The following is a 19,229-nucleotide window of genomic DNA, read 5'->3' on the forward strand; positions in this document are numbered from 1 at the left end:
TGCTAAAACAAAAAGCAAAATAATTGTTTGCCACAGCAGGCATTTGGATGTCAGTCATGCATGAAGTATGGACCCAAACATCAGTGAATACAAATATTCTAAGCAATGTTCTTAAGGACCCCATGGTACCATGTATACATCCACTGATCCTTACTCCTAATGGCTTTTCTATGCCAATGTAATTGTGTGGAAGGTGCCAGACACAAAGTTGGAAAATGAACCGGTTCAATTCGAGCCACTTCCAATTCAAAGGGCCCACATTCACCAAACGGCCACTTGAAGTGGTTAAGAGTAACCTCGGCTCTAGCCATGCGGTGGACTAGCTGTGTGTCTGGAAATACTTTATATATATATAGTATAGACATAGTAGTGTTTAACCCAGATCCCCAGAAATCCAGTATAGAGTAAGAGTGGGCATGCAAAAGCAAACTCAAATAACAGCAGTCTAGACTAAAAAGCTGTATATCTAATGAGTGAAGAAATGTCTACTTTCTAGGCAAGGAGACCTCCTTGTACCATTCTCAAGGGAGAGTTTGGGGCTAAACCCAATATCATCAGTCTGTCTACCAATAGACCTGCACAGAGTGATTGGATCCTCTGCTCCCAACATAGGCCTACACTTGATAAATGCATAGTGACAACGTATGCGACTGACTCAATTCCAAAGAGGCCATTTAATACAATTTGTGCATTTTGATCATGTCTTACAGGAGAACTGCACAGGGTGATTAGAAATTCTTTGGGACACATTTACGAATAGGAGCCCAGCAAAAGTTGCACAGGTGCATAAGAGGTTACCCCATTGCAAATGTAAACCAGATACATCATGGGGCTGTGGAAACCACTTTAGAGAGATTGTAAGAATGCCAGAGTATCATTCATTGTCCTTCAAAAGTGTCTATCTCTTGCTCATCCCTGAGATCTTATGGTGTCCGTGAAGAAGAAAGATGGTGGGGCAAGAATGTGTTACTATAAGTTCATAATGCACTTTCTTCTGTACACTGGGACACATCTATCAAGCAAGTGGCGTAGGTAGGTCCCTTTGGGCACAGGGTAGCAGCTCATAGTAGATGGAGTAGCAAGGCAACCATCTTATTGAAAGTTGCATGAATGAGCATCTTGGGCCTTAGACTTCGGAATATCTATCTTTCCAGACTGTAACATGGTATGCCGCATTTCTGCCCTGAGCAGCTGGCAGTGTTGTGACATGTTCAATTAGGACCATTAAGAACAACACCATTTGTTGCTTTAGGGGTCGGTAAGCTCAACAGGAACGTTTCTGAAATGAATTGGCTGACCTCAGTATCACAACCTTCCTGCCTCAGACAGTAATTCACATTCCTGCATATCAATTTCTCAAGCTTACGACAAAGTGCCAAGGTCAGCATAAGTGGCTAGTCAATGTGCAGGGCCAATGTTAATTGAACCGGGGGGAGTAATGTAGATGTCTAGCCAGCAGAATTAAGAAAACAGCCATCTCTCCACATTGGGTCTCCTATTCTTTGGCATCAGATTGCTCCATATCATATAATAAGTTTAACGTTTCATTCCATTGATGTGGCATCTTTGTAACATTTAAGTGATACCCCTAAAATATTGTACGTGTAGTCTTGCCAGGCAGACCAGGATTAAGGGAATGGTCTACAGAATGACTACTAGAGCTGGAGGTTACATTCACAGTGGCACTCTGAGTGCACTCCAGAATGCACTGCTGCTTGTCATACTTGACGTGTGGGATGAGTCATAATTTATAAAATTGTTTACAATACTAGACCAAGAGCACAACTCTAACAAAACCACAAGGTGGTGGAGTGGTCATAAGGACACATCGCCACAGTACTAAGTAGGATTTGTGACTACACCAAATGTTAACAAAGAACATAAACAGTTCATGGATACCTGGAAATGGTTGCAAAAGTGTTGCCTTTTCTTAAGGTTGAGTGGCTTTGACTGTTAGGTTTGTATCCTTAATAATGGGTGCATTTCGCTGCATTCAATTATTCAGTGGGACGCAGCAGAATAACAGCATGTACAGGAGCATAGGCCTACCTTTACATGCAGTGGTGTGACATAGCAGGATAACCTGCCCATCATGCTAAGGAGTCCCATGCATACCCATCACAGTTCCCTGTATGATGTGGCCCGGCCTATCATTAACCTCTGGTTAGGGGCCTGCACAAGCACACATTGCAAAGGGCTTTTCTGCAGAGGAACAGCGGTACATTTTACTTGGCAAACACAGAATATAAACTAAACAACAGACAAGGTGTAAGAAATTGGAGTATTTGTTAAGGGGGGTGAGAACAAATCTGTAGGAAACTGGCTCTATATATACTACACCAAAATGAGGTATAGTGTGCATAGAGTCCAGGTGACCCCAGAGGTAGGCAGAGGTTAAAGTTAGATAGAACCTTACTCTCTATTTGTGGTAGAGTGACCGAGCAGTAAGGCAGTATCAAAGTACAGTGTTAAACATTTGATGTACACACTCAGTCAGAAAATGAATTCACACACTCAAGAACTGAACTCTAGGCCAATTGATTTTGTATAAAAAATATACTGTTGTTTTATTTTTAGAACCAAGTAAGCCTGGCACAGGTAAGCATGACATACTTTACAGTGATAAGCTGCTGATTGTAGAACAGTTTGAAAATGCAAAAGGAATTGTACTTTATTTGATTTACAGGGGATGAAGTAAGTTGCAATACTTAGCAAATACAGTACATTGAAACGGATAGACGTTTTCAGTAAATTACAGGTAAGTTACTTTTTACGTTACTTTTCTAACTCAGTGCTAGATACCTAGATTCAGCACTGGGACATTTCCTGCAAACAGGTAAGTAAATATGTTTTGGTTATTTGTGTAATTTTTACAGAATATGTTTAGATTTCAAAACTCCACACTTTGAAACGTTTTGGAAGAAAATTGTCAATGTTATCCTATGGAGGAAAAACAGGTTATCAGTTCACAGGTAAGTTATCAACTGTGGGAGTTAAGGTTCTGGGGTTAGACTCAGGGGCCCCCCAGGGTCAGTGATGCACTCTTGTTTCACCCTCAGCGGCACTAGGGCGGCTGGGTGCAGAGTGTTGAGGTCCAATGTTATCCAAAGAGGGATAGGGGGCCTCCGGTTGGTGGCTGCTGGTTTGTGGGAGCAAAGCTCCTGGGGTTTAGGTCAGGGCAAATGGGGAAACAAAGTAGCACAAAAGGTGCACCCTCAGCGGCACTGGGGCGGCCCGGTGCAGGGTGCTGTTTCGAGGTTGAAGTTATTACTTCAACCTCAATGATGTTTCTGATTGAAGTTATTACATGCTAGCACTTGCCCCGTGTGTCCTCTCCCCCCTAGCACTAGCACGCCGATATAGCGAGCCGTTTGGTGCCTCACCGATTTTATGGTGAAGACATCATTTTAATTATAATTTGTGGCTTTTAAACTTTCAGTTAGCACTTACCAATTTCACCGCTGCCTCCCCACTGAGTGTCCGGCCGATATTAGGGCTGAGACACCTGGGAATCGGGCGGAGTGATTGTGGCGGCCATCTTGGGTGAGTCACCTGCATAAAAACAGGGAGAGCGCCTCACTCACGAGATAACAGCAGTAAACGCCTGAGGCTTGAGCTGGGCGGTATTTTCTTTGTCCTGATTGAAGTTATTACTTGCTAGCACTTGCCCCGTGGGTCCTCTCCCCCCTAGCACTAGCGCGCCGATATAGCGAGCCGTTTGGTGCCTCACCGATTTTATGGCGAAGGCCTCATTTTTATTATAATTTGTGGCTTTTAAACTTTCAGTTAGCACTTACCAATTTCACCGCTGCCTCCCCACTGAGTGTCCGGCCGATATTAGGGCTGAGACACCTGGGAATCGGGAGGAGTGATAGGTGAGTCACCTGCATAAAAACATATGGCTATGGCTCCGCGCAGCGGACGCGATCAGCGGACGCGCCGTATTAGCGCCGGAGTTACGCCAGAGTTCAGCCCGTCCGCGCTGAGGACGAGCTGCAGGACGGGCTGCGCATCGGGCTCCCCGATCCTTCCTCCCAGTCATTACATTCCTACACATTGGAGGAAATGTTGGCTTGGAAACCGGAGGACCCCCTATGCCACCATAGGTATACCCCAGAGGAACTACTGCTCAGGGGATATGGTTTCTAGAGTCTCTACGTTTCCCTACTTGGGGGTCCTTTTTGATCAGAGAGGAACCTGGGGTCCTCAAGTGAGGGCGAAGAGGTTGGCGGTTATTAGATCTTCGTCTGCCCTCATGGGTTTTGCGGGTAGGTTGGGTGCTAGGCCAATGGAAGTGTTGTTAAAAATCTATAAGAGCAAACCGGTCGCTGTTGCATCATATGGCTCACCACTCTGGGGCTATGTAAATGTGGAACCAATTCAGAGAGCGGAGAATAGATTTATACGAACACTCCTCTCTCTGCCGCAGTCAACACCAACCTACTCTATACACATGGAGGTGGGCTTAGATTTTCTAACTGATGGATTGAATATGGCTCCCCTGATCTTTTGGGTAAAGACGTGGCTCAATGAAGACCTCCCACTGAACCATAAGATCATGTCCGACGTCTTGTCCCTAGAACATTTTAAAAAGATCCCTTGGCTGGCCTATCTGTTGAAGGCATTCTCAGACTTGGGGCGACCAGACCTTTTTACTTCCCCCCAAGATATCAAGGTCCAAGATATTGATCTTGTTAAAAAGCACTTTATGGGGAGGGCAAGAGCATCCCGTGAGGAAAGGGAGTTAGTGAAACCATCAGTAAGGGGTCATTATTTACTTGTCAATTCATTTTCTTTAACACCTTATCTTGGTTTTGTTACACTCTCATTCCATAGGTTTCTTTTAACTAAGTTTAGGTTTAATTTGTTACATTTTTATTTAGGCACTTTTAAAACATGGGAAAAACCGGAACTAGCTTCACCCTGCAGCTGTGATCATTCTTCATTCCAAGACACTATGCATTTTGTTATGTTTTGTGGGTTTTATTCAGAGCCAAGGAAAAAATATCTGGTACCAGTTCTGAAGGAGGCGGGCTTCACACAAGTGAGACCGGCCTTGCTCTTTTTACAATCATTGATCAACCCACGTATTACCTTTTGTATAGCGAACTTCTTGGTAGCTGCAGCTAGGATGAAAAAACATACCCATTAGATCCATTGTTACTCCTTTTTGACTTTTGTAGGCCTAGATCTGTTTTAATGTAATTGATTGATTTTATGGTCATATCTTAATATGTATGAAATGTTCCTAAACTTCCTGTATGAAATGTTTTTTAATTTCTTTGTATGACTTTTAATTAAGTCGAATAAAGACAATTTGACTGACTGCTCATGGCCTCACTTAACGCATGTACTCGGAGCCCTGATACTTCCCCCTTGAGTAATTATCCACCTCAAAAAATCTATTCCTCGGCTAAACGTACTCACTCAGAGAAAGGATATCTTATCAATGCTCGATCCATAATTAAAAATAATGTAGCTATCCATGATTTTGTGTTGTCTAGAAGGCCTGCATGGGTTTTCATCACGGAAACCTGGGCCTCGGAGACTTCAGGACACGACCTTTTAATGGCAATCCCAGAGGGTTATGCTCTGCACAGATTTGACAGAGTCAAGCGAAGGGGCGGAGGATTAGCGATTCTCTACCAGTCGCATCTTACCTGCCGTATTAATGCTTTGTCGGTACCATCCGACCCATTCCAGGTCCTGCATTTCTTTATCTCCTCATCTCCATCAGTATCCTTTGTGGGCCTTCTTGTGTATAGGCCCCCAGGCCCCAGATCCAATTTTAGCAGTGACCTGTTTAGAATTCTGGAGCCATATGTTGGCAAGCCCCATTTCACTATTTTAGGGGACTTAAACTTTCACTTAGATGACTCCACTTCTAAAGATACCTCTTCCTTGGTCGATCCTCTTGAAGCCTGTGGCTTCCTTCAACTGGTAAAAGGACCAACTCACCGGCCAGGCCACACACTTGATGGAGTTTTCTCCAACGATCCTAGAGTTAAGACGGGGACTCCTGAACCGCTGGTCTGGACAGACCATCTAGCATTACCGTTAGTTCTGACCCTCCCGCACTCAGGTCCTCCTAGGAAGGAACAGACTCAGGGAAAGGGCAAAAGGAACAATAAAAACATTACCAATGATTCCTTGGCCCCTCTCATTAGTTCTGTCTCCCTGCCATCAGACCCAGGATAGGCAGCACAAAATCTTTCCAACTCCATCGCTGGGGCAATAGATGCTCTAGCTCCAGCTATACGCCGATATTCAGCGAGGCGCAGGCCCTCCGACCCCTGGTTCACTGAGCCTCTCAGGTTGTTGAGACAGGGATGCAGGAGACAGGAGAGAAAATGGAGGAAACCATGGGACACTATGAACAGAGAGACTCACAAGCGAATGTTAGGGGAATATAAGGCCTCGGTCATTAAGACAAAACAAGAATACTTCTCTGACCTCACAACTTCTCTCACTTCATCGAAGGAGTTGTTCAAGGTAGTGGATTCCCTCTGTTCACTACAAGTTCCAGACCCAGTGAAGGGATCTCAGGAGCTCTGTGACAAGATCTCAACTTTTTTCTATACCAAAATCGATGAGATTGCTGCTAATCTAGAAACGCAGAAAAAATCCCTTGGGAACCATACTATCCAGGATCTCACAAACTTAGAAGCCTGGCCTAAAGATCCCACCAAGACTCTCTCTAATTTCCCACTGATTACACTCGACAATCTTAATTCATTGTTGAATAGGACCAAATCTTCCTCCCCCCTGGACCCATGTCCTCTCAAAGTGATGAAGGACTGTAGGGACACACTACTTCCTCCTCTATTGGAAGTAATGAACAGTGCCCTGTCACACTGGGTTTTTCCTTCAGTCTGGAAGAAAGCGATTGTCAGGCCGCTACTTAAAAAACCCTCCCTTAACCCCACAATCTTAAAAAATGTTAGACCCATATCTTTACTTCCTGCCCCCGCTAAAATGCTTGAGACCCACCTGAATCTGCACTTGTCTGCCTTCCTGGACTCCTCTGGGTTTCTAGATCAAACCCAGCATGGGTTCAGGAAACTCCATAGAACGGAGTCTGCACTCACTATGGTGACAAATAACATCAGAATGAAAGTGGATCAGGGACAGACAACGCTGCAGGTCTTACTCGATCTGACCGCAGCATTCGACACCCTATCTCCCTCGATTCTAACATCTTGTTTAAGGGAAATAGGAGTGGAGGGGCCAGCTCTGAGTCTTCTGTCCTCTGTTTTAGACCTTAGAGAACAGAGGATCAAACTGGGAGATTATCTCTCCCCTGCTACATCTCTGCAATGTCGGGTACCACAAGGGTCGGCTTTAAGCCTGACCCTATTCAACATTTACGTGGCCCCTTTAGCGAGATTAGTAAAAGCGCAGGGAATGGATGTAGTGTCATACGCAGATGACACTCAGATCATGGTGTCACTGGCCCAACCGGTCAGCACCTCTGCGTCTAGCTTCAGGAGTTGTATGCAATCAGTCTCTGACTGGATGATAGTCAACTCCCTGAGGCTGAATGGCGACAGGACCGAGGTGCTGATCTTCGGAAGGGACCAGGATGTGTGGTCAAACGAATGGTGGCCGCAATCCCTGGGAACCTGCCCGGTCCCCTCTCATTCAGCTAGGAACTTAGGGGTCATCTTCGATACCTCGCTGGCAATGACCCTTCAGGTCAATAGAACGGTGGCTACTTGCTGGGGACTCATCAAAATTCTCCGACGAATAGTGCACTACCTCTCCCCGCAAGCTAGGAAACAGACAGTGGTTGCGTTGGTTGGTTCAAGATTGGACTACTGCAACTCACTGTATGCAGAGATCAATAAGGGACTAATCCAGCGTCTCCAAATAGTACAGAATGCGGCAGCAAGATTTGTCCTAGATATTCCCCGCTCCTCCTCTGCAACACTAGCCAGAAAGAGCCTACACTGGCTTCCTATAGAGCACCGTATCTCCTTTAAAATCATCTGTTTAGTGCATAGGGCTCTGAAAGCTGGAACATCTGTGGGGCTGGGATCACTTCTCTACAGCTATGTCCCCAGCAGATGTTTACGCTCATCACAACAGAATCTTTTGGTGATCCCTCGGACTAAGAAGACCAGATGGGGAGGAAGAGCCTTCTCTACAGTTGCCCCGCGTCTTTGGAATGCATTTCCATTGGAACTTAAGTCCTTATCCTCACTGCCCCTCTTTAAAAAGGCCCTGAAAACATGGTGTTTCAAGAAAGCTTACCAGTAATCAGCTCTCGGGACACGTAAATAATTTTGATTTAGGCGCCTTGATGCCCATGGGGCTTAGTCTGCGCGTTATAAATTTGCTTTCATTTCATTTCATTTCATTTCATTTCAGGTAGCGTGCCCCGTTTTCAATGGAGAACCTCCGGTTTGCAAAAGCACTGCAGACAGGGGGGCGAAGGACTTCTGGGTGCGACCACCAGTTCAAGAGGTAAGTTGAGAAGTTAGGGGTTGGCCAGGCACCGTCGGTTTGGGCACACAAGGCAGTGGGGCGTCGGGTGCAGGGGTGACTTTTGCGGTCGGGTCTTCTTACCAGCTCTGGGTCGCGGTTAGGGGGGCCTTCTAGATTTAGGCTGCAGGCATCAGCTAGAGGCAGGTCAGGGATAGCCGGATCTCGGGTCAGGATCGCCGGGGTGACCTCCTCGTGGTGTTTTTCCACTTGAGCTCGGGCCGGGTTTGCGTGTGCAGCCTGGCTGCATTTGCGGTCTCCGGCTGATGCCAGAGGTTGCAGTTGAACAAATCCGGTGTTCAAGGGAGAAACAGTCTTTGGAAGTGAAGGCAGCCAGGTCCTCTGGGGTTTTTGAGGTTGCTGGCTGCAGGACACACCGGGATTTCGCAGGAGCAGGTTTGAGGGGAGACAAGCCTGTAGGGCTGGGGCCAAGTCAATGGGCGTCTTCCTCTTGTTAGCTGGCTGCACAGGTGTTCGGTCCTTCTTCTTTTCTTCTTCTCGTTTCTGGATCTGAGGAAGCAAGTTTCAGGGTGCCCCCTAAATACTAGATTTAGGGGGTGTTGCAGGTAGGTAAAGGGCAGGGACCAATGGGTCCCTTCCCTGGGTTGGGTACACCCCTATCGTGCCATCCTCCAGTGGGAGGGGGCAGGAGCCTGTCCCTGGTTGGTTGGGTCCCCCATCCTCAATATGGTGGGGACTCTGAGTTAAGCTTCACCTCGCCTCCCCCGCATGAGGAGTGGTGTTGGCAGAGGTGGGCACACCTCTTCCCCCCACTTGTTTTTACCGTCGGTTCTTCCACCCAAAGTGATGGGTAGAACCAGTGGGGACCAGTTGCTGAAAGCAGCAAATGGTCTGGGGAGGCTCCCCTTCGTGAACGCTGCCCATCCCGGGGGAGGAGGCTTGGCACCTTGTCCCAGGATGTGCATTGTTTCAGGCCCCCGAGAGCAGCAGGCTCTCCACCCAGGGGTCCAAAAACATGTCTCTTGGTGGCAGCCTAAGCAGTCACTCAGTCGGGACACTAGATGTTGGTCGAGTTTCAGGGGGCATCTCTAAGATGCCCTCTGTAGTGCATTTTACATGAAACCCCACACTGGCATCAGCGTGGGTTTAATGTGCTGAGAAGTTTGATACCAAACTTCCCAGTTTTCACTGTAGCCATTATGGTGCTGTGGAGTTCGTGATGACAAACTCACAGCACTATATACTCTTAATGGCAGCACTGCACTTACAATGTCCAGGAATGGACTTGGGCACTGTAGGAGTACAGGGCTCAAGCACCTGTATCCTCATCACTGGCATAGCAGACCCAGAAAGAGGGGTGACTGATCTATGCCAGGGCAGTGGTTTGTAGGCATGGCACACAGGAATGTGTGCCATGTCGACTCTTCACTTTGTTCTGCACCAAGACACTTAGCCTGCAAAGGCAGTGTGTGAGTGAAAAGGTGCAGGGCCTCTAAGGGTGGCACAATAAGTGCTTCAGTCCTTAGGGGCCTTCCCTATGGTACCATTTGCCAGGGCCCTACCTGTGGCCAGGGATGCCAATTGGGTTTAGGTTTCAATGCAATTTTAGGGATGGAACATAAGAGCTGGGTACCTGATTAGCAGGAGCCCAGGGCACACTCAGTCAAAGAACCTCTGCAATTCAGGAAAAAGTGGGGGCATACCATGCAGAAAGAGGGCACTTTCTCACACCACCTCAAATAATTATCACAATCCTTGCAAGGGTGGACCACTAAAGTCACTAAATAAACCTGTGCTTAACCCTCTGGTACCTTGGCCCAAAGCAGTCAGGTTCAACTTGGGAGATAATCAGTAAAATACTTATACAATACTCAAATAGTAATAAAATGACACCAAAATTACAAGATTCCAGTAAGTAGAACCAAAGATATGAAGTTTTAAGGTGTAAATTAAAAAAAGAAACAAACTGCAGGGCACGGCAGGATGGTGGGGTTGTCAGTTAAAGCCGATTCCCAATCCTGGTGCGCAGGGGGTCTGGAATGATGGAATGTTTATGTCTATGCCAGTGATGAAACGTTGTTGCCGCCACTACACTTCCGGTGCGACTGCTTTCTTAACTAATGGGTCACTTGGTTTAGTTTTGGTTTTCATAAAATACAAAAGCAAGAAGTCAGATGATTTTGATTGATACAGAATACACGACTGACAGGCATCCTTTTATAACGCCGCCGGAGATGATGTTGTCTGCTGAAGGGCTGTGTATACTGTATGTGCTTATCTGTTCCAATGAAGCGGCCGGCCTCAGGGTTGTAGGAGTACCGCTGTGTATTCCTGTTACTGCAAATAAAGGTCTTGCAAAAAAAAAAAAAAAGAAACAAAAAGCGCCTATCTTAGGCATCTGGTAGCGCTACACCGGGTCAAAGTCAAAAGTTAAGGCTGACTGCAATGGTGCGGGCTGCATACAGGGACAAGGTTCATCCTGGTGAAAAGTTTACCTTAGGACTTAAGAGACTTTTATGGAGGAAAAATGGTGTGAGAAGCTGGCTTGGTATATGGTGCACACTTATGTAAGTGGGCACCTTGCACCAATCCAGACAACCCTTATGGTGATTTTAGTGGTCTTAGACAACCTTAGAAAGCTCTCGAAGTGGTAGCTGTGGAGAGCAGCCTTGAGGCTTAGTCCAGAAGGAATGTAAAGCAGCTTGTTTTACAAGTAAATATTCTTATAGGTATAGATTAAGTGTATAGATTAAGTGAAAAAGAACCACACAGTGTATTTATAAAAAATATGTATTTATTATAAGACGCTCACTAAAACAAGCAGATATCTCCTAGCAAGAGATAACGACAATGCACACAATACATTTCAATAGAAACAGGTAAGCTGCAGCTGTGATGACCAGGAGACACTGTGGAAGACCAGGAGCCGTTCAGGAGCTGTCCCACGTTGGATGTCGAGAGTTGAGGGGTCGATGTTAAGCCTTGGCAACTGCAAACAACGTAGAAAGCGAAGACGGTGCAGTGTCGAGATCAGCAAGGCCCAGGTGACTCACCACAAGCAGAGGAGTCAGGGCAGGTCCGCGAAAATCAGGGGAGACCAAAGAATTCAAAGATGACCCTAAAGAGGAACCACAGGTCAGAGGCACTGGAGTCGCAAGAGGACCTCAAGCAGCTCACCAAAGATGCTGTCTCACAGTGCAAGTGATGCAGTGAAGATCTTGGTCACTGGAGATGCTTGGAGCCCGAAGATCTTGGTGGAAGGAAACCAACAATTCTTTGCAACTGCAAGTCAATGCGATGCACAGGGGTTCGGTTCCTGCGACTCCAACAAGGGATACTGGCCTCAAACTTGGTGAGAGGACAGGGCAGTCCTCGAGGGATGTGAAGAACCACCACCTGTGTTGCTGAGCCTTTTCGAGTCCGTGGAAGCCCAGGATCAGTAGACCGGTCAGCTTGGTTGCGGTGCCAGGAAGATGAGTCGTCAGCAAGGCAAGCTGCATGCTGGATGTGAAGCAAGGCTCGATGATGGCGGGTTTCTGAAGAGTAGGGTCCCGGTCATCGAAAAATGTGGGAAAACCCTGAGCAGGCGCGGTCCGAAGTCTGCGCCTAGGAAGTCCTCAACAGCGATTGAATGCTGCTTGGCATTGATCCCAAAGGAGCTCTCTACATTCGGGTTTTAGAAACTTTTCTGGAACTCTGTTCTCCTTTAGCAGCAAGTCGGTAAGTTAAGGCATGCCAGTAATTTGACGTCTACGTTGCAATGGCAAACCCTGACTCCATGCCGAAAGTCCCACTTCCTGCAGTTTGGGTAAAAGAGATGTGTATACTAAGCCCAGTCAGGAGTCTAGGACCTGGGGGTTAGGATTCACTGCAGCAGATATCAGCAGCAGGGTCAAAGTGAGGTCTAGTTGAAAATTATCAGCTGTATGCAGAGAGACCTCTGGAAACTTTTTGAGTCTGTGTCGCGCTAACAGGATGGCAGGCAACTTACCCTTGGAGTCACTTATGAGGTACTGGGTTCAAGGCAAGCAGGTCTAGTCTCCCGCCAGAGAGCAGAGCTGTCCTCCTGAATCTTCACAGGTCCAAGAGTGTTCTGAGGAAAGGGCTGCAGGCCCATATTTATGCCAAGCGCCAGCCTGTTGGTGGAGGGTTGCCCTTTGTCCAGCTCCTAAACCAGTTCTCGTCAGTTCCTCCCATCCCACTGAGTTTTGAGCAAGCCAGACCAGAGAGACAAAAAAGGAGGAAGGCCTGGGGGTAAGGTTCATCAGTCATTGGCAGAAAACACATTTGGAGGTTTTTACTGGCAGGACATGTAAAGCATTAAATATACATGTCCAGGGCACCCTGCCCTATGGCAGTTTAAGGACTACTTTAGGGGTGATTTATAAGTTTTAAGAAGGAAGGTTAAGGCCTGGCAAAAGGTTTATTTTTCCTGGTCGAAATGGCATTTTAAACTGTACATGCAGGCTTCAGTGGCCAGTCTGAAGACATGTTTTAGAGTGCTAATTTAGTGGGAGGCACAATGAGCGCTACAGTCCACTAGTAACATTTAATTTGTAAGCCCTGGGAGACTTACAGGCAAATTGAATATGCCAATCAGGGGTATGCCAACTCTAGCAAGTTTGAAAGGGAGGGCACAAGCAATTTACCACTGGGTAGCAGACATAAAGTGCACAGAGTCCTGTGGCCAACAAAAACGGGTTAGGCAACAGATGGCAAAAATCTGGGGGAATACCACACAAAAGATCATTATTTCTAACACAAGACTTTCGGAGTGAAAGCTGTTGCTCTAGTGAAAGAAAGTGGTTTCTGTCATACCTGGCAGGGCTGGGTTTGTATTGGTAATTTAAGTTTATGTGAGGAATTTGTTTTAGTTCCTTTTATGGCTCAATAAATAACTTCTTTCTATGCAGCCATGTTGTAATCTGCTCATGTGCATTAGTGTGACTTGTTCAGAAAACATGTCTGAGAGACAGGTAGCAAACTGAAAGTGTTTTCCTTTTCACTATAGCTTTGGCTCACTTTTGATTGCTTCTTTGGTTGAATATTTGCAGCATAGACAAATGACCTGGCAAGTGTGCCTTGAAAGATACTTGTTGGCGCATGCTGACCTTTGAAAGCCTAGGGGAAGTTTTAGAAATTACAGATTACTCCAACTTTTAGTTAACTAGGGAGAGGGAAGGGGGAGGGGAGTGTGAGTGCCCATTCTTTCCCCTCAATTTCTTTGCAATGATTTACTATCTGGAATTAATACTTAAGCTGCAGTAAGAGGCAATCTGCAATAGTTTGCGATGCACAGGACTTGTCTATCTTAAATTTGTACTTTAATGTTAGATCAACCAGTCAGCAGTTGAAACTGTTTTTTTGTGCAATATTCTATGCATGTTGAGCTCTAAACATGTTTTGAGGCCTGGTGGCGTTGCCATACTTTGGCTGCAATTTCTATGACTGGTGTGTGAGAAGATTATTATCAATGGCCCCTGAGGTCAGCTGAGTATATTGCGAGTCCAATACCATTACACACAAAAAAAATATGACTGTCCTAAACTGTGGTTTTACAGATGTGACCACCAGCTCAAAGGTTAATGCCACACTAAGTACCTGAATAAAACCAATCCTCAAGGAAAGGCAACAAAATGTCTCTGTGCCTTGATTCAATCCCTCGTTTTACTCCGGTTTAGTAGGTGTCCCTCAAGGTCTTTACTTTCACACCTTCATTAAATGTTTACCAAATCTTCTTCAACTAGCGAAGACATTAAACTGCGCTTGTTATGATTACGCTGCTGGCAACCAGACCACATTAAACACTGAGCAATCCAAGGTCCAATCTTAAAACTGAGGAAAACCTATTACCTGTGAAACAAGGGATACTAGAGAATACTCTCAAAACCCATTTTTGAAAATATACTGAACCAGTGAATTTTGACCAAACTACAACCTTAAATCCTTTTGGCACCAGGAGTTGTGCCAGTAAATAGAGCAGCCTTCTTTCATTTTGATGAAAGTGAAAAACATTAGAGTGATTATATTGTGCACCCTCTCTCTTCAATCCCAGGCCAACAAAGTGACTTGTTCTACACAATAAGAATTCTATGACATGTAGACCACTACCAGACACTTTCACTTAGGATACAGGCAACTATAGTTATATCAAGACTCGATCATACAAATGGACTCTACTGTATTGACCAAAAATTCAATTGTCAGATTACAAAATAATCAGAACACTTCAGCTAAACAAATCCTCATCCTATACAAATGGGATCATATAACCCCTGCCCTGAAAGTACTAAAATGGCAGCAAGTGGTCAAAATAATATCTCTCAAAATCCTCTGCATTGTACATTGGGCGATCCGGTGCTTGGGCCTGGTTTATTACAATTGAAATTCAGACTACACAATCAAAAACATATCTCAGAATAAATTCCTACATTTCAATAAACCTCCATGGGAGGCAGCCACTTCTCAGTACAGACGTGCAAATTATGGAACAAAATGTCTAAGAAAACCATTTGCAATTCAAGAAGAGTCATGTGTCCTGGCTCTTCCCATAATTGAAGACTACAACCCAATTGGTTTGTTTATGCTACTTCCAAGCCTATCCTACTACTCATTTTCTTTCTTCCACATACTCAGGGTGCACTCAAACTGCTGCAGCAAGGGTGGAGCACTCTGCAGCAAGTTTAGAGTACTCTGGGAATCATGCATTACGTGAATGCTAAACTACCAACACACTTCTCTCCTTCTTGCATCTTAGAATCAGAACCACTGACATGTGGCCTGCAAAGTGCTTTGGGCAAGAGGGAGACAAATAAAAGCACTGTAGAAATGATGTAACAGAATTTAATAAATCTGATGGCACTACATGTTGGCCAGCTTTTATCTGTTATCTGCTTCTAACAGTGCCTTATGTATTGTGGAAACCAGTCTTTGCCTTCCACGAAGCTGAGCATTGCCCTTAGCATTTTATTTCCGGAGGCTTTCTGGATTTATAGCCTCCAAACTTGACTGACCAAATTGACGCTGACTCTGGAATCAATTGCCATTCTTCATCATCTCCACCGTAGCATTTTAGTCTGCAGATAAAGCCATTGACCCAATTTGAGAATCAATCTACTTTAGCCTTTTAAATTGCATTGAAAGAATGAATGAATGGGGTCTTGTATTGCGCAAACTTAGCCCGGAGGCATCAAGGCGCAGCAAACAGAAAACATGGAGAGTCAGAAAAGGAAGATCGTTCAGGATTTATAGGCCTGAGAGAAGAGCCAGGTCTTTAAGAGTTTGCGAAAGATCTCCAATGAGGGTTGACTGGAAAGTTCGGGGGGGAGAGAGTTCCATAGTTTAGGGGCCAAGGAAGAAAAGGCTCTTCCTCCCCACTTCGCCTTTTTGAATCTGGGCACAGAAAGTTGATTTCTAGAGGCCGAGCGGAGGGTTCTGTTGGGGGTGTAGGGGCTGACAAGGGTCCTAATACCTTCGGGACCAGATCCAAACACTGCCCTGCGAGCCAGGCAGATAAGCTTGAAAGAGATCCTGGCCTGTATTGGTAACCAGTGGAGATCTTTCCTGGCCTGAGTTGCAGATGAGTGCCTCGGAAGGTTAAGGACCATCCTGGCTGCAGCATTTTGAACCATCTGGAGGCGATGGAGAGATTTCTTATTAATGCCACCGTAAAGAGCGTTGCAATAGTCAAGCCTGGATGAGACCAAGGCGACTACTGACTGTTTGCGGGCATCTGGCGATAGATAAGGGGCAATCTTTTTTAGAGTCCGAATAATGGTAAAGCAGGTGGATAATGTTCTGTTGACCTGGGGGTCAAAGGAGAGGGCCGGATCTATTAGAACGCCCAAATTCCTGGCCGAATTGCTCGGGTGGGGGCAGTCTCCCAAGGAGGAAGGCCACCAGTCCCCAGTCCATATACCCTGGTTTCCTCCAAAGACTAGGACCTCCGTCTTTTCCCCATTTAGTTTTAGATAATTTCTTACCATCCATTGGGAGACTGCCTCCATGCATGTTCGAAATTTGAGAGCAGCATCCTTTGTCGACTGTGTAGTGGAAACGATGATCTGGGTATCATCGGCGTATGACAATACCTGGTCCCCAAAAGATCGTACTACTTTGGCAAGTGGGGTTACATAGATGTTAAATAAAAGCGGGCTCAAGGAAGAGCCCTGCGGAACCCCACATTGCACGACCTGGGAGGGGGACAGAAAGTTACCCAGCTTTACTCTCTGTTGTCTCTGGTGAAGGAAGAATGATAGAAGGTCAAGGGCACTTCCTCCCACCCCTATCCCCTTCAACCTGTAACCAGGACTGAGGGGGATAGGGTATCGAACACTGCTGTAAGATCCAACAACACCAATAGAGCAGTCTGTCCTCGGTCAACCTCAGATCGGATGTTATTGACCACGACAGTGAGGGCAGACTCGGTGCTGTGGGCGGCGCAAAAACCATGTTGGGAAATATCCAGCAGGTACCCTCTCTCCAGGTAGGCGGTCAGCTGGCGATTAAGGTGTGCCTCAAGTATCTTGGCCGGGGCTGGGAGTAGTGATATAGGTCGGAAGTTTTTTAAGATTTCACAGTTCAAAGAAGCCTTTTTTAAAAGAGGCTTAACAACTGCAGTTTTCCATGACACAGGGAAAATCCCCTCGGTGACTGCCCTGATATCCCACTTTTACTCAAGGTGGCCCATCAATGCAATTTAAAAGGCTAATATGTGATAAAATTGAGTTACTCCTTGTACAATTCTGAATATTGTTTGAAGACTGATCACAGCAAGCGGTGCTACCCACATGCCGACCCGACCAGAAGGCCAACACATTTTTCAGAATGACACACATGATTTATCCACAGTATGAGGTACTCATAGTAGGACCAACAGGTTTGATTTGATTTTAAGTAACTCTTTCAGGCAATTTCAAAAGGGTTGCATTAAAGAGAACCTTCAAATATTTTTAACTTTGTCTCCTTGAATTTAATCGTTTACCTCAGTCATACAAATGTAAATTAAGTATCTGAATGGATAGCAAACTTATTTGCTCATCTTCAGGGGAAGACACGTATTAAACATCAATATAATCAACAAACAAATTATGAAAAAAAACTAAATTATTCAAAACTGCTCATAAAACAATCAACTTATGTGGATAGAACAAAGAACTTCAGCCTCTAGGATAGTGGTTAAATGGTGATACGCACCAATAAAAAAGAAACTCAAGCAAGATGATGTTTGGTCTAACCACACGAGAGACTGCTTAGCATGTACTGTTGCAGTACTAAAGTTTGTTAATCAATCTGTAATTCGTACTGCAAAATTCAATGAATAGGTGGTTTATGAGAGGATTTAATTATTTTTACTGAATCCATTGGTACAAATGTGGTGGGTATCTAGAACTGCGGATACAATCACCTGTGATGTTCGCAAAACATAAGTGTTATTTGCTCACCGTGCAACATGATTAATCCCCCATATAAATGTCCTGGCATCATAGTTACCCATTTTTCTAGTTATTGCTCTGCAAATTTTCCTAATTGCAACTATGGCACCATACATATCTTCTGTCCCTCAAGGCCTCGTATTAAATCCATGCTTACAAGTGTTAACGTTAATAGGATACTGTTCTTCGGAACCACTATATAGCAAATAGCATTGCTCATCCATATAGTAATGTTTAAGAAGAGCAACCCCACTCTAGCCATATACCATACTTCAAGAGGATGAAATACCATGAGCAGCATATTTATTGTTTTATTCCCAATGTTAGCCTTACAAGAAAACAATTTCCTATGTCAATACTAGGTACCCTTCGTGTCCAATACAACCTGAGGTGTCTTTCCTAATGATAAAACTCTCCAATTCAGTATGCATAAACCACACCTCCATGAAATGTGTGTACCATTTAAACAAAGTTCTCATCCAGTGTGAAACCCAGTAACTGCAGCGATTAAGACAAGGCGGTCGACCAGAGGTCTCTCAGCATTGGATCATTACCTGGTTTTTCTGCAGAATATCAGCTCCAGCAGCCAGTAGATCAAGCACCGTGCGCAAGTTCCCAGAGTGTGCCGCATAATGCAGGGGCGTGTTGGTGTGCTAGAAAAAGATAACCAAAATCAATGTAAAGAGGACACTAATCGCACTAAAGCAGGCTGCAGATATGTTTAATGAAAAACCCACAGCAAAAGTCCAAGCACGCAGTGCCTTAAAACAAACTGACAGCCCCAATGCAGAACGTGCTGAGGGGCCTGGATTTTTCCACATGTCATAGAGATTTAAAGACTTTGGTCTGAATGGCGACTCCTATGGATAGGCCCCATTCAGACACAGGTTTGGTGTAGCCTCTCTTTTGCCAGGTCCAGGGAACAGCAGGACAGGCCGGCATCAGTCCTCTATCCAGCTGTACCCTATTGTCCATTAATAACAAATTGAGGAAAACCTCTCTTTGGAGCAATCTCTAAGAAAGTTACCACGCTTCTGGAACTTATGTTTCTCTGAACCACACAAACTCCGCCCACCATGAGAACTAGGGACCTAAAACAAACAAGTAAGGTGTGGTTTGTTAATTTCTTAATGGTCCAACAATATTCAGTTTCACTTCTCTAGGTTTGCTTGGCAGATTGCGACACTGACTGGATGGGACATGTTATGATAACCTTATCGTGGTTGCAACATTCACTGCAATTTCCGATGATGCTCTCCATCTCTCATTCACGATAAGGCCACCATAAATCTTCTCCTTAGTTTTCACTCCACCTAAATGACCTTGATGAGTGAGACCAATCAATCTCCT

General features: G+C 45.3%; 1 protein-coding gene across 1 annotated transcript in view; it reads right to left on the minus strand.

The window, feature by feature from the left end:
- LOC147750925 (ankyrin repeat and FYVE domain-containing protein 1-like) overlaps window positions 1–19,229 on the minus strand; it is a 176,911-nt gene that overhangs the window by 47,477 nt on the left and 110,205 nt on the right. Inside the window, exon 3 of the mRNA XM_086931741.1 lies at window positions 18,434–18,532. Coding sequence (XP_086787867.1) covers window positions 18,434–18,532 — 99 coding nt within the window. The remainder of the gene's footprint in view (window positions 1–18,433; window positions 18,533–19,229) is intronic.

This window comes from Lissotriton vulgaris, chromosome 1_1 (genome assembly GCF_964263255.1).
Source record: "Lissotriton vulgaris chromosome 1_1, aLisVul1.2, whole genome shotgun sequence".
Classification (NCBI taxonomy): Eukaryota; Metazoa; Chordata; class Amphibia; order Caudata; family Salamandridae; genus Lissotriton; species Lissotriton vulgaris.